This window comes from Lagenorhynchus albirostris, chromosome 8 (genome assembly GCF_949774975.1).
Source record: "Lagenorhynchus albirostris chromosome 8, mLagAlb1.1, whole genome shotgun sequence".
Lineage (NCBI taxonomy): Eukaryota > Metazoa > Chordata > Mammalia > Artiodactyla > Delphinidae > Lagenorhynchus > Lagenorhynchus albirostris.
Genome location: NC_083102.1, coordinates 45,346,728 through 45,362,010, shown reverse-complemented (window position 1 = coordinate 45,362,010; position 15,283 = coordinate 45,346,728). Strand labels below are relative to the sequence as shown.

The following is a 15,283-nucleotide window of genomic DNA, read 5'->3' as shown; positions in this document are numbered from 1 at the left end:
CTGACAGTGGAGATGAGGGCAGGCTGGGGAAGAGGTCAGTGGGGGTCACTGTGTGTGGGTGTGTAGGGAAAGCACCCACTGCTGACCCAGGCTGACCACCTGCTGTGTGTTTGGTGTCCTCCTGGTGTCATGTTGGGTGGGGACGACGGGCTCTTGTCTGGCATTAAAAGACACAAAAATTAAAAGACACAACATTAAAAGACACAACATTAAAAGACACAACAAAATAAACAGTGTTTTGAATGGGGGAAAGGGAAGGGCTTTGGAGGGAACAGTTCAAAGATCTGCTATTAATTAGCAGCTCAAGCTGGAGTACCTTACTCACTGCCTTGATCTCCTTATCTGTAGAAGAGGAATAATAAGACCTGCTCTTGGCAGATCTGTAATGAGGACTAATAGTAGGTGTACGGGCAGGTCCCAGCCACTGTATCTGGCACACAGTTGGCATTCAACAGTGTCTCCTCCCCCATCTCTGATGTGCACCTGTTTTGAAAGTGTCTTTCTTTGCTTTTTGCAAATGTATTTTTATTTAAAATGCAATGTGGCCTCACTGTACCTGCTCTGTTTTTATGGCTAATTGACCTGCCATCACCTAGTCCTGGCTACACAGGGGATATCAGTGATACACCCTGTGAGGCTGACCATGGCCATCGTTTCTTTTAAGTCTGGGCTACCAAGCAAAACTCTCTGAGAGTTTTCCTCATGCCTATCCTTTCTCGAGTACAGACGAAATCCAGAGACCTCACCTGATAGCCAAGGCTCCCCTGTAGCCTAACCTCACCTTACCAGCCCACTCTCATTTCCAGCTTCTCTCACATGCTTTCTTTTCCCTGTTCCACCCATGGCCCATCCCAAGTTCCATTTCCTTCAAGATGTCTCAGGCAGCTGCGGCTGAAATAACTGTTTCATTTGCCTGTGGTTTGCTCATCGGTGCTCATGTGATGGTTTATACCTCTGCCTGTCTCACCCACTAGACAGGTCCACAGAGCTGACGCCTGAACTGGGCGGAACCTTGGCAGTCGTCTGGTTCACTTGGTCTCCTCTCCTTCCTACTTTTGATCGGGGCGCACTAAAGCCCCGAGAGGAGAAAGGAGTTGCCTGCAGTCATTCAGAAAGTCATGGAGAGCTGGAACTGCAGCTCAGGTCGCCTACTTTGCTCATCCCCTTCTGCTCCAGGACAGAGACTGTGTGCTCCCCTCAGGGCTTGGCACAAGGCAGGTACCGAGCAGTTCTAACCAAGAGCGTGCCCAGCGTGGTGCAAGGTACTTTCTAGATGCCTGTTTATTCTCTCAAATCCTCATAACAGTCCTGAAAGAGGTATAATTATTCCCTTTCACGAAAGACTATGATCAGACTGGCAGGCGAAGAAGCTTGCCCAGGGTGAGCAGGTCAGATCATGTCACTCCTCTGTCCAAAACCCTCCATGCGCTTCCTTTTGCAATTAGAATAAAAGCCCAGGGAAGGCCTCACCAGGGCCTACCAGGCTCCCCATGACGTGGCTGCCGGCTCCCCCTCGAACCTCACCTTCCACTACTCCTCCTCTACCCTCCAACCTACTTTGTACCTAGCTACACTGGCCTCCTCCAAGCGTGATCCCCCTGCAGGGAGAATCATGACAGTCTCCTGGCAATGGCAGCGTTCACCAAGGTGACTCTTCTGGTGCCCTAGCCTTCCAGGCCTCCCTCCTCTCGTGCCCCAGCCTCCCTCTCCTGCAGGGACCTGTCCCACCTGACCTTTGACACTCCTTCCAGGTGGTCATGCCCTAGGCTTGTTTCCATCATCTCAGTTCCAAGCATCCCATCGTCCCTCACTTCCAGCTCACCCCCATGAGCAGCCCGATATAAACTATTCTTCGGCCTCACTCCCATCTCCATTCCACTGTTCCTGCCAACTTTTCACCATTCCTCAGCCCTCTGTGACCTCGCCTCACGTCTTACCCGCCCATCATTGTAATCACGCCCTCAACACCACGCTCAACTCCTTTGCCTGTCTCTCCCTTCGTTATACTCCTCTGATGTTAAAAATTCAGCTTGGTCTACCCTGTGCCTGCACTGCAGAGCTGAATGGGGCTGGGGGAAAACACACCACCGTGTTGATGGTTTCATGCCAAATTCATGGTCACTCACCCCTGTGATGCCTCGGGGTGCCCGCCCATCTGCTTATACCTCTCCAGCCTGTTCACTGCCTCAAATCTTGGCCGACCATTTCACACATCTATCTCCTCAAGTTCCAAAGCCCCCTCCCCCTCTAATTTCACTGAGAAAATAGAAGCAGCCTTGAGAAAACTCCAGCACGCCCTACCACCACGGTAACTAACCTTCCTGGGCCTGAACTATTCGCCCCACCCTGCCTCCTGTTCTTAGGAATGAATTCTCCATCTTCCTGGGTAAGGCCAACCCCTCCCTGTGTGCCTGTCCCCTCTTGTGTGTTCCAGGACACTGGTGCAGTTATCATCATCTCTCTGTATTGTATCATACATTTTGCTTTCTCTACTGGGTTAGTCTTATCAACATGTATATGTGCTCCTACCAATTCCATCTTGACCCCCAAGACCCTCCAGCTACTAGTCTCTTTCTCTTTTACAGCAAAACCCATGAAAGGGCTCTGTATGTTGATTCTAATTCTTCTCCCTGTTTTCTCAAACCCACTTTAATCAGGCTTTTGTCCCCATCACTCCATGGAAACAACTCTTGTCAAGTTCACCAATGACTTCTGATTTTCAGTCCTTCCACTTATTGATCTAACAATTGTGTTTGACTCAGTTGATTATGCCTTTCTTGGCAACTCATTCCCCTTGGCTTCTGGAGATCACCCTCTCCTGGTTTTCCTGCTATACCTTCTCAGGTTCCTGGCAAGTCCCCCCTGGCTTCCTGAGCTGTGCATGCTGGTGGGCTTAAAGACTGAGTCTCTGGCCCTCTTCTCTTCTCCATTCATTTCCCAGCCACTTCCACCACTGTTGTGGGTTCCAATACCATCGATATGCTGACAGTTTCCAAATGTCTATCTCTATCCAAGACCTCTCCTTGAACTCTTACATTCTTTCCAACTGCCTATGTTACATTTCCACTTGGATATCCAATAAACATCTCAACTTAACACGTTCAAAACTCAATTCCTGATCCCTTCACCTCCTGCAATTTTTCCCACTTCAGTAAGTAGCATCATTAACTGTCTGGTTGCTTGGACCAAAACCTTTGGAACCATTCCTGGCTTTTTTTCCTTTTTGTGCCCCCTGCATGCTGTCCATCAGTAAATCTGTAGGCTTTCCCATCAGAGCACTTAAAGAATGTAGCTGCTTATTCCCACTTCTGCTACAACCACCCTGGTCCAAGTTACCTCCATCTTCCATGTGAGTTGTTCAATAGCCTTCTAATCTTAATATGTAATCCCCTATCTCATACAGTCTGTTCTCAACCTAGCAGCCAAGTGGTCCTTTGCAAATATAAGTTAGTCCAGGATGCTCCTTTTTTCAAATCCTCCAGGAGCCTTTCCATTTTACAAAAGCCGACAAGGCCTTTCCTTAGCAAGCTCTGGGCAACCTCTCTGACCTCATTTCCTGACACTTTTCCCTAGTCACATGGCTCTAGCTGTACTGGCCTCCTTGTAGCTGCCACAGGGCCTTTGCCCTTGTAGAACACTACCCACAAGTGTCTGCACAATCTGCTTCCTTAGTTCCCTCATGTCTCGACTCTAATGTCACTTAATCATGAAGCTTTTCCTGATCACCTTTTATGAAGTAGCAACCCTTCCCTGCACCCCCTCCTGGCCCTCTGTGCTTCCTGACTCTGCTGCATTTTTTTCCCCATAGGGTATTCTATTTGTTGTCTTTTTCCTGATAGTAGGTGAGCTCTGTGAGGGCCAGGACTTTGGTCTGTTCACTCCTCTGCCTCTAGCAGATGAACGAGTGGACTAATGGTCTGTTCCTTTCATTTCACAGATGGGGAAACTTGAAGACAGGAGTGGGCACATGGATGATGCTCAATAAATAGCTGGCTCTCTAAAATACTGTCTCCCCTCTCTCTGTTTTCTCTGTCTTCATAATAGAGCATATTAGCAGCTGGTGTACCGTACATTTACCCCTTTGTTTGTGGTTTGCTTCCCTAACAGAATGTCACTTCCATGAGGGCAGGACTTGGTCATAATCCATCTATATCTCCTGCATCTAGAACAGAGCCTGGCACAGAGTAGGTGCACGACAAGTGTTTGTTGAATGAATGATGGGACCGATGACTGGCTGATTTCTGAGGGCATCCTTGTCCACTGCTCCAGTGATTTTCAAATGCCAGTTTGCACCACAACCCCAGGGAATTTGTTAAGTGTGCCAAGACTTGCTGATCTGAACTGCTGACAAACATCAAGAGTTACCCAGAAGAGAGGGACCCTTGTTATACAGGTTTCCACTTCACTTGGCTGGGAAGGCCATGGTTAAGCCCCCATGAAATGCAGGTGCCTCTTGAGTCCCACCTCTCCTTCCGGCTGACTCTCCTTAATGGACCCAGGCATGTCCCCACCTTTCCCCCAACATTTCTTTCTGTTCCCCGCCCCCCCAAGACTTCTTTTCATTCCTTTTGGTTCAAGGTTGTGTTCGTACGTCTTGTTTCACAAGGTTGTGTTCGTACGTCTTGTTTCACAAATTCTTCTTGTCCCACTTCATGGCAGGTAGCAGGCTTTGTCTTGTCTTCCCAGCACTGAGAGCCTCTGTAAAATTCTGAATACAAAGCCTAGGGGAGCCACTGAGGCCTGGCTAGCACTGGGGTCTGGATCCATCAGAAGCAAGGGCTCCCTTAATGCCAGGCTGAGCTGTGTGTGAGGCATCTCCTCATCTTCCGCCATTTGGTTATCACTGCGTTCTGGGGAGGTGGGCAGGCCACAGCTGCTGTCGTTTTCAAATGAAGAAGCCAGGCTCTTAGGGGGATTTGTGCTTCCCAAGGCCGGCCTTCTGGGAGTTCAGGGCCGGATGATGGAAAGCGGCTGCGCTGGGGCACTGCAGACGCTTACCACGTGCTTCCTGTGAGTCTGGGTCCTCGCATCACCGCCTCGCAGCCTGGGATGGTCAGAACTCCCGCTCTGTGAGTCCACTGTGTTATGTTGGACAAATCGACCCTGGTGCCCCATCTGAAAGAAGAAGGAAATGAATACTGGCCTTTTGTTTATGCTTTTCCTTTTGTTTATTTTTAATGCTTCATATCCTGTGGCCCCCAATCTAGGCCAAACCCAGGGCTCCAGAGCCAGCCTCGGGCCAGACAGTTGCTACCCGGATTTCACTTTCCTTTTGTATAAAACGCGTTGACAACTTCAGCCTGAGCCCAGCCCGCAGGGTGGCTGTAAGATTCGGAATAATAATTGTGAAGATGATATCAAGTGTAAAGTTTATATCAAAATAAATGCTTAAGTCAGTTTTTGGTCCTCCCAGTATCCTGAGAGGAAGGCAGGAGAAGATGATCGAAAAGAGCATTAACAGTCTTGTTTATCCTCTGCGTCAGAGCTCGGAAGGTTTTGATTTAAAATGGTAAAGAGTGACTCAGAGTTCTTCCCTCAGGGCTTAAAGAAGACGTGTGTGACCATGGACCAGGAACGCCCACGCTCTGATCTCAGCATAAGCAGCAGAAGCCATCTCCGGAAGGTTTTGCATCTTGAAGTTCTCTACAAGGAGAACAGGGTACGTGCTTTCGACGTGTGGTACGGAGTTCTGGAACGGAATGTGGCGACGTCAAAAGCACTCATGAGCCCTGCCAGGTCATCCGAGACCAGTGGCCGGGGGCTTGCCGTACATGCGGTCAGGGAGAAACAGACCAGGCTGAGCGCGGACAAATCCCAACTGTGTGTGTGGGGTTTCCAGCCTGAGTCGGCAGCACCCAACTGGCCTACCGCGCCGCGCGTGCGCAGCTCTGGGGCGCAATTTGAACCCGAGCCTGCAACAGTTATTCCCGGTGCTCCCTCCTCCCCGCCATGAGGCTATTTTTAGTAAGACTGTACTTAAAAATATAGCATTCAGTTATGCTAAAAATTTCTGTTCTCTGCCTGCATATGGTTTTCCTTCTGAAGTTCTGAGTAACACCTTTTTCTTAAGGTCACTGTGACGTTTAATTCAGGCAGGTGCAGGGTTTGGGTTCAGCTAACCCGGGTGCGTTGGAGTTGAGGTAGCAAATGGAATAGGCACCTCGGGGTGCTTCCCTGATCCCCCAGCCTCGATGCCCCCACTTTCTGTTACAGGCCTTCAGGGTACCCCTTATTTTTCCTTCGTTGTGCTTCTTATGTTTATAATAGAATATTTGTGTGGTGGTTTAATTACAATCTGCCTTCCGCACTACCTTGGACGCTGCAGGATGCATTGTATCCCCATACTTGACATGGGACTGATGACCTAGTAAATAGTCAGTGTGTATTTATGAATGAATGAGTGAGTGAATGAATATACAGGAACGAAGGAATGAAGCTACCATTCTGAATTAATTGCTCTTTCTGTAAGAAGAGAGAACGTTATAATTTGATTCAAGAATGGGCTCTCCAGCAGATGCCTTGTGGGAGGGCATAGTGTCAGAGGTGGAAAGAACTTCGTGATCGTGTCGTTCAGCATTTATCACAAGTGGCAGCCAGGTGAAGTCCTACCAGAGGCCGGTAAAGACCTTCATCCTCTGGGTCCTGCGATGACACTCGGGGCCCTCCATCCCCTGTAGACAGAAGACTGTTGCCCCAGGCAGCAGATACTCAGCAATCCTCCTCTAGCTGTCTTTGCAGGCAGGAGAGTAGACTGTACATTTTAGAAAGATTTTCCACAGAGAGTGAGACAGCTAGGCAGAAAATTCAATTAACCATTGCTGCACAGTGGAATTTTTATACAAATACATCTTTACCTAATTTCCCAGAAGGATCTTTGCCATTCAAGTTCCTTTTATTTCTTCACTGTGGTGTAGTCTCCCTAAGGTAACTATTATCTAAGATACTTAAGATATTTTCATTAGATCTTGATAGGTGCCCTGATAATTTGATTTATACAGTAGTTATTAGCTGTTATACAATGAATTGGAGCTTATATTTTACAGGAAAATATACTCATTCATCTGTCTATGGCATTATAATTTTGACGTTCACTCAGCACAAAGCTAGAGTGATTCTGGGAAAGCCCTGCCAGTTTAATGTTAATTCCAGTAACTTGTTTTTCCCTATTAAGTGTGCAGTAGATAAAACGCCTGTGTAAAATTGAGGTTTTGAAAAATGGTATCTAGATTCATATAAAGGCTGTATCTATTATGAGCAAAGTGATGTGAAGGGCCACAAAGTACAGTTCAGGTAGTCAGGGCCCTAAATCTCTCGTATCGAAAGAAGAACAAGAAGGTTGAAATAATTATTTAACATCCCCCCCACCGCCCCGCAACTCTCTTCCTTGTAAGTTTCATCTAGACTTAGGCAAAATAGCTTTTTGGGTTCCATTCTAAAAAAAATAAAACTGTCCCCTGATTTTGACTGCCTGATAATTCTGTTGAGTTTGATCATAACCCTGTGGGTCTTGGTCCCAGAGTTCTGCTGTGTAGGTCAAGGGAATAGAAAGGGGGAAAGACTGGATACACCCGACGGTTCCCTCTGTGCCAGGCTCTTTATCAGGCGCTTTACCACTCTGACTGCAAACTCACCACATGCCCCATGCCTGGTCGCAGTTCCAAAGGGCCTGGGTGTTACTGGGCAGGTGGGTTGCGGACTGACACATGGTCTAGCCCCTGAGGCCAGCCTGTGGATTGCTGCTTGGATAACTGTGTCTGTACAAATTACTTAGGAGACTTTCTAAAAGAAATCAAGGTTCTAATCTTGGTGATTCTGGCTTAGTGAGACTCAGCGGGGCCTGAGAATCTGTCTTTTAAAAAAACCTCCAAAGATAATATTTAGTGCTGTCAGGGTAGGGAAATACTGATACCACTTATTTCCAAAACCTACTACTAAAGAGTTTCATTTTGGACTTCCCTGGTGACATAGTGGTTAAGAATCCACCTGCTAATGCAGGGGACACGGGTTCGAGCCCTGGTCCGGGAAGATTCCACGTGCTGCGGAGCAAGTAAGCCCGTGCACCACAACTACTGAGTCTGTGCTCTAGAGCCTGCGATCCACAACTACTGAGCCCGTGTGCCTAGAGCCCGTGCTCTGCAACAAGAAAAGCCACTGCAATGAGAAGCCCGCGCACCACAACAAAGAGTAGCCCCCGCTCACCGCGACTAGAGAAAGTCCGCGCGCAGCAATGAAGACCCAATGCAGCTAAAAATAAATAAATAAATAAATTTATTAAAAAGAAAAGTTTCATTTTATCTTTTTTAAAGATTGGGGTGTAAACTGAGTCAATCCTGACTGCATCTCTATGCTCTTGCGCTAACCTTCTGCAGCGTTGTCTCTGTATTCCTTATGCCCAGTGTTAAATGTAGAGTGCATAAACTAAGAAATCATTCAGGTCCCAGATGTTTATAAAGTTGTAGCGTTAGCGATCATAAAGACTTCATTTTTTTTTTTAAATAAAAGGATATATATTTTATAAAGTTATTCCCAGGAGGAAAAAACAAGAGGAAATTTGCTCGGGTATTCCTCTGTTCATATCACATTTTGTTACAGTTGTTCATTGACTCTCCTGACTCATGCATTGGATGCTAGCTCTTTTAAGGTACTGATTTTTGTCTTCATCTGTGTTGCTACCTAACACAGTACCTGACATATAATAAGCAGTCAGTGAATGTTTGCTGAGAGAATGTATGGATGAGTAAGAAATTGATAAACTATGTCAAAGAATTGTGATGGCTGTCTTTCCCACCTTTCCCCAAAGCTGTACATAAAATTAATGATTTTTTTTTCTTCTGATGATAGGCAAAGGGAAATCCTCTAAAAACAAACCTTGAACTCATCACCAGATATTTTCTGGATCACTTTGGAAATACTGGTAACAATTTTACTCAAGAAACACCAATCCCTGCACTCTCAATACCAAAGAAAAGTAACAAATTACCATTGAGATGCTCAGAGACCACGCTGGTAAATATATATGACCTTGCAAGTGAAGATGCGAGTTGGAGAACATCATTGTCAGAAACAAGCAAAGCCAGGTACCTCTTCTCATTTATACTGTGGATTAGTTTCTTATTTCTGCTATAACAAATTACTGTAAACTCAGTGGCTGTAATAGGGTTCTCCAGAGAAACAAAACCAAAAGGAACCAATAGGGTATAAATGTGTATATGTATAAATATATATGTGCATAAATATATATTTAAATAAAGAGATTTATTTTAAGGAATTGGTCCATGTGGTTGTAGGGCTGGCGAGCCTGAGATCTGTAGAGCAGACTGGCATGTTGGAAGCTCAGGCGGGATTTCTGTGTTACAGTCTTGAGGCAGAATTACTTCTTTGGGAAACCTTTGTTTTTGCTCTTAAGATCTTCAACTGATTGAATGAGGCCCACCTGTATTATCTAGGGTGATGTCCTTTACTTAAAGTCAACTGATTGTAGATATTAATCGCAATATGTTAATTAATCACAATGTAAAAAATATCTTCACGGCAACATCTAGACTAGTGTTTGACCAAACAACTGGGCACCATAGCCTAGCCAAGCTGACATACAAAATTTAACCATCATGGTGTCCTAAAGCAACACCAATTTATTTATTTTACAGCTCTGAGGTCAGAAGTCCAAAATTGGTCTCACTGGGCTAATGGCAAGGTGTCAGTAGGGCTGGTTCTTTCCAGAGGCTTTGAGGGGAGAACCTGTTTCCTTTCATTCTTCAAGTTCTAGAGGCTGCCTGTATTCCTGGGCTTGTGGCTGCTTCCTCCATCTTCAAATCACATCACTACAACCCCTGCTTCTGTGTCACATCTCCTACTACTGACTCTCATCCTCCTGTCTCCCTCTAATAAGGACCCCTGTGATTGCATTGGGCCCACACAGTCAATCTAGGATAATGTACCCATCTCAAGATTCTTAACGTAATCATGTCTGCAAAGTCCCTTTCTTTTACCATGTAAAGTAACATATTCACAGGTTCCAGGGACTAGGTTGTGAACATCTTCAGGAGGCCATCACTCAGCCTCCCATCCTCTGCATTTTCAGAATCCCTGTCATGGAGCACTGTTCTTTTCCTCTGGAAGCCATGGGAATGGACCACTTTGTGATGGAGGATACTTATGATTCAAAATGTTTAATTTAAATTCCATGATTCATAAGGTTCGGGGCTTCCTTTGTTAGCATTTTCTTAAAAACAGGAGTAGAGAATTCTAAAAGGCCACTAAACACTGGAGCGATGGAGAAATCTGGAAAATAAGCCCTTTTGGAACTCGGGAAGAAAATGAACTGGCATTCTTGATTGTACCTCTATTATTTGGAAAACAGTTATTTTTTTTCTTTCAGTTTTATTGGTATAGAATTGACATACAGCACTGTATAAGTTTAAGTTGTAGGACAGAATGATTTGATTTATATATGCCATGAAATGATAACTACAGTAAGTTTAGTGAACATCTATCATCTCTTATAGATACAAAAGAAAAGAAAAAGAAAAAAATATTTTCCCTTGTGATGAGAACCCTTAGGATTTCCTCTCCCCCTTTTTTTTTTTTTTTTTTTTTTTTTTTTTTTTGTGGTACGCGGGCCTCTCACTGTTGTGGCCTCCCCCGTTGCGGAGCACAGTCTCCGGACGCGCAGGCCCAGCGGCCACGGCTCACGGGCCCAGCCGCTCCACGGCACGTGGGATCCTCCCAGACCGGGGCACGAACCCGTGTCCCCTGCATCGGCCGGCGGACTCTCAACCACTGCACCACCAGGGAAGCCCCAGGATTTACTCTCTTAGCAGCTCTCATATATAACATACAGCAATGTTCATTATATTGATCATGTGGTACATTACATCCCTAGTGCTTATTTATCTTATAAGTGGAAGTTTACACCTTTGACCACCTTCATCCAGTTCCCCCTCCACCTACCCCCTGCTTCTTATAACCACAAGTCTGAGCTCTTTTTCTATTTTGTTTGTTTGTTTGTTTTTGAAGTATAAGGGACCTACGGCACTATGTTAATTCCTGTTACACAGCATAGTGATTCGATATTTTATACATTACAAAACGATCAGCACTGGAGAGCAGTTATGTTAAGTTACAACCTTAACACACTGCATGTCATCACCAATAGTGAGTCTAACTTCCTGGGAAAGGGTGTTTCCTTCCAGCTCTGTTGAAAAACATTTCCTTTCCTGAGGGTAGCCAAAGCTTAAGGTCCGGGTGTCAAGCTGCTAAAAGATGGGGACCACCAAAAAATTAACTCAAGGCTTAAGATGTGAAAGGAAATGAGGGTGGTATGAAAAAGATGATTCCTGCTTCAAATACACTTACTGCCTGGTTGGGAAATGAAATACTTTTGAACCGATAAAAAGCCAGCAATGCAGAGGTTGAAGCTTCTGAGTTCCACCCAGTTACCCAAGCTACAAACCTGGGTGTTATCCTTGACTCCTCCTTGTCTATCATTTTTGCATCCCTTTGTGTCCTTAATGATGCTAGACTCTTTCCCCCGTTTCTCTGTCTCGCAACAGCGGCCTCCATTCACACTCTCACCTCTTCCCCTGGCTATCTCCCAGGGTCTCTTTCTCTCATCTCCAGGCCCCTGGTCATCTTCTCAAATCCACCCTTGACCTAAGATAGAGTGAGATTTCCCCAAAACAAGTCTGGCCATGCTCTTCCCTGCTGAAAGGCCTTCAGATGCTCCCTGTAACTTTTAGGATAAAGTCCAAACTTCTTAGGAGAACTTGCAAAGCCTTTTCCACATCAGCAGGTGTCCCACCGCACCCCTCCCCCCGCCCCCCGCCACCGCCAGCTCACCTGAGCATGTCCTGCTTTTATAGGACTCTGTGCTAGTGCCTGGGGCCTTCTGGTTACCTCCTGCCTACTCATTCTTTCAGACTCAGGTTCTGCCTTCTCTGGAAGCCTTTCTAGATTTCCCCAGGGTTGGTTCCGGATCCTTCCTCTGCTTGGCATGTCCCAATCATAGTGCACATGACCACTTCTGTCATGCATGACCCAGTGCTTGGTAAGCAGCTTGGCACAGAGTTGATGTTGACGCCTCTTTATGCCAGAGTCTGATAGTAGAGCATAGCCCAGCCTGTGTCGAGGGGTGCTGGGCTCTCAGTGACCACAGGTGGGATTCCTCTTTACCTGGGTCTCTTGCTCTGTCTCTTTCTCTTTTTTTTTTTGCGGTACGTGGGCCTCTCACTGTCGTGGCCTCTCCCGTTGTGGAGCACAGGCTCCGGACGTGCAGGCTCCGGACATGTAGGCTCCGCGGCCATGGCTCCGCGGCCATGGCTCACGGGCCCAGCCGCTCCACGGCATGTGGGATCTTCCTGGACCGGGGCACGAACCCGTGTCCCCTGCATCGGCAGGCGGACTCTCAACCACTGCGCCACCAGGGAAGCCCTCTTTCTCATTCTTGTTCTTCCTCACTCCTTGCTTTTGCTCTCAGTCTCTTACCCTCTTTTGTTCTCTCTCCCTCTCTTACACACACACACACACACACATACACACACACACAAACACACAAACACACACACACACACACAAACACACACACACACCCTCTTTCTTCAACGCCAAGCAACCCAAGAAAAGAAGCCGTTGGCATGCCTAACTTTACTAAACCTTAACTGGGAACGCCAGGTTTTCCAAAGGTCTCTATCCACCACCCTCAGTGGTGTGCAGTAACTGGGCTCCACCCCTCTTATGACTATACCATCGTCCCCCCTTAGCCATGGGGGATACATTCCAAGATCCCCAGTGGATGCCTGGAACCGTGGATAGTACCGAACCCTATGTATACCATAACGGGAGGGAGGAACTGTTGTATTGAAGGGCTACAGTTTTCCTTAATCACTGGGGTCTGGGAGAAACAAGGATGCTCTTCATACTGAGGATTCAAGGGATCCTATCATCGGTCATCGACTCTGATTTGGTTTCTTGTTTCAGGTCTCACTTTGTCGGCCAGACTTGCCCTGATACAGAAGTATTTTCTTTCCCTTGCCTTTATTGATAAAGCACAGTCTGGTTAGAAATCATCACATGTTTGTGAATGGGCTTGCTATGGGTACCTGTGGAATGTGGAATGTATCATCATTGCTAGTGATTCCTTTTGGGGAAGCTGTTTTAATGGAAATATCCCTTTTTTGCAGACACGACCATCTTAACGGGGATGTACTTGGTAATTTTGCATCATCCAAAAGGGCCTCCCACAAAAGTAAGCCCTTGCAGACTGTCCCAGGTGAAAGCCCTCCTGTGGCTCCTGCTTGGGAGAAGACGGACAAGCTTCAGTCGTCAGAGCCTTCCTTGGACACGAAGAGGATGGGAGAGAAGATCAGGCCGAAGTCTGGCCTGATTGTCCGAGGCATGATGGCCGGGCCCATCGCCAGCTCCCCACAGGTGGGCTTGGTGCTCTTACTATTATTATGAGCATGGAAAGTGAGGACCGGGCAGGGCTTAAGGGGCTGCCTGGGTTTATCTGGGGGTACCCCACGAGACAGCTCAAGAAGGGAGGATCTGCATGGTAGATGGCAAGAACACTGGCCTCTTTTTCCTGCCTGGCTCTACTGTCAGCGCTCTGGGGCCATGGGTAGGCCTCATCACCTCCCCTGCCTTCGGTTTAACTATCTGGTCAACCAGGTGGTTACCAGGTGGATTCTTTTGCAGGGTGAGAACACATCTACCCAGCTTTATCTTTGCCATTCAGGCGTGGGGGGACCCATCCCAGTCTAGAGGACATATTTTTTTAAAATTTTTTTAACACATGATAGTGAAAAGGGAAAAAGAAATCCCAATCCTTATAGTTTTGTTTTGTTTTAAAAAAATTCTAAAAACTTAACACCGATGTTTTATAGTCTCCCTTAAGGAGGGGCCGTGGTAGGGTCCCATCAGGTGGGAGACTAAACCAAAGGAGAGAATGAACGTAAAAGGGGTTTGTAAAACAGAAGAGAAACAGAAAAACAAAGGAAGGTCAAATGCCGAACTCAAAGTAGAGTATCAGTCAAATCAGGGAGCCTAAGCCAACCAAAATTAGGTCATCTGTGTCCACGCTGGTCACCTCCACCCTCACGTGTGGGTGTGGCTGCAGATGGCAGCACTGCTCTCCCAGTTCATCTGGAATCAGGGCAGCAAGCAGTGGACCTTCTCCCCGCCTCAGCCCACGTCCTGTGAGATTTTCGGACAAGGTCTTTTTTCCTCTTGGCCATAGTCTCGTCTGTTAGACCAGGTGTCTAAGATCCCTTCGAGATCTGGAATTTCATGGCTCAGTGATGGTCATGCAGTTGGGAAAGGGAAAAGTATTTTAATAGTCTTTTCAGAAAACTAGGGGTATCTTTTAATATTACACCGAACCTAGACAAGTTGTTTCTTTTTTTTTAATCCAGTTCACAAGGCTGGCTGTTCGCTCAGAAACAACCTGCTTTGGGTCTAGATCAAGTATAGTTATCTGTCATTGTTCTGTTGATTAAAAACATGCACAACCTAAAAGTTGAGAATTACGTTTTATTTGATGGACTTGTTGAGGACTTAAGCCTGGAAGACAGCCTCTCAGATAATGCTGAGGGACTGCTCTGAAGAGGTAAGGGAGGAGCCAGGATATACAGGAGTTTTTGCAAGAAACTAGCTAGTAGGAACATCAAAAGATTACTGTTAATTAAAGAAAAACAGGGACTTCCCTCATGGTCCAGTGGTCAAGAGTCCAGGCTTCCACTGCAGGGGGTGTGGGTTCGATCCGTGGTTGGGGAACTAAGATCCCACATGCCATGTGGCATGGCCAAAAAAAAAGAAAGAAAGGAAAAAAAAGAGAAAAACAGACATCTCAAGTTAATGAAGTTAGCACTTTTCTTTGTACAGGAAGATGCAGAGTCTGAGTTCATTTAAACCATTCCTTGAATACGCACCTTATCAATGGAAGAAAATGTTGCCTGCCATTTCAGTAAACAAAGGATGCGGCAGCCACCAAGCCATCACACTGCAGTGGCCTGATGGTGAGCCCTGAGGGAACTCAGGGTAGAAGTAGGATGCCGACCATCAGACACTGCAGCCACCACCGTCCCCCGCATAGTGCACCCTGAGGAGACGCAGGATGTGAAAGCACAGGATGCTGACCCCAGAGAGCTGAGGTGCGCATCAAAGGAATGATTTCAGCGAGCCCTGACTTTTGCATCTTCTCATATATAAAAAAGTACTAAATTCCTTAACTTGAGATATCTGGTTTTCTTTTTCTTTTTTTAAAAATGTTTTTATACAGCAGGTTCTT

The 15,283-nt window shown here is 46.5% G+C and overlaps 1 protein-coding gene across 4 annotated transcripts in view; it reads left to right on the top strand.

The window, feature by feature from the left end:
- Positions 1 to 15,283, top strand: part of MINDY4 (MINDY lysine 48 deubiquitinase 4) — a 113,239-nt gene that overhangs the window by 932 nt on the left and 97,024 nt on the right. For all 4 annotated transcript variants that reach the window (XR_009541958.1, XM_060156892.1, XM_060156891.1 and 1 more), the window contains exons 2-4: positions 5,540 to 5,659; positions 8,842 to 9,077; positions 13,179 to 13,425. Coding sequence is in view for 3 of the 4 variants with exons in the window: in XM_060156892.1 (XP_060012875.1) it covers positions 5,540 to 5,659; positions 8,842 to 9,077; positions 13,179 to 13,425 (603 nt within the window). In the remaining variant the exon portion in view is untranslated. The remainder of the gene's footprint in view (positions 1 to 5,539; positions 5,660 to 8,841; positions 9,078 to 13,178; positions 13,426 to 15,283) is intronic.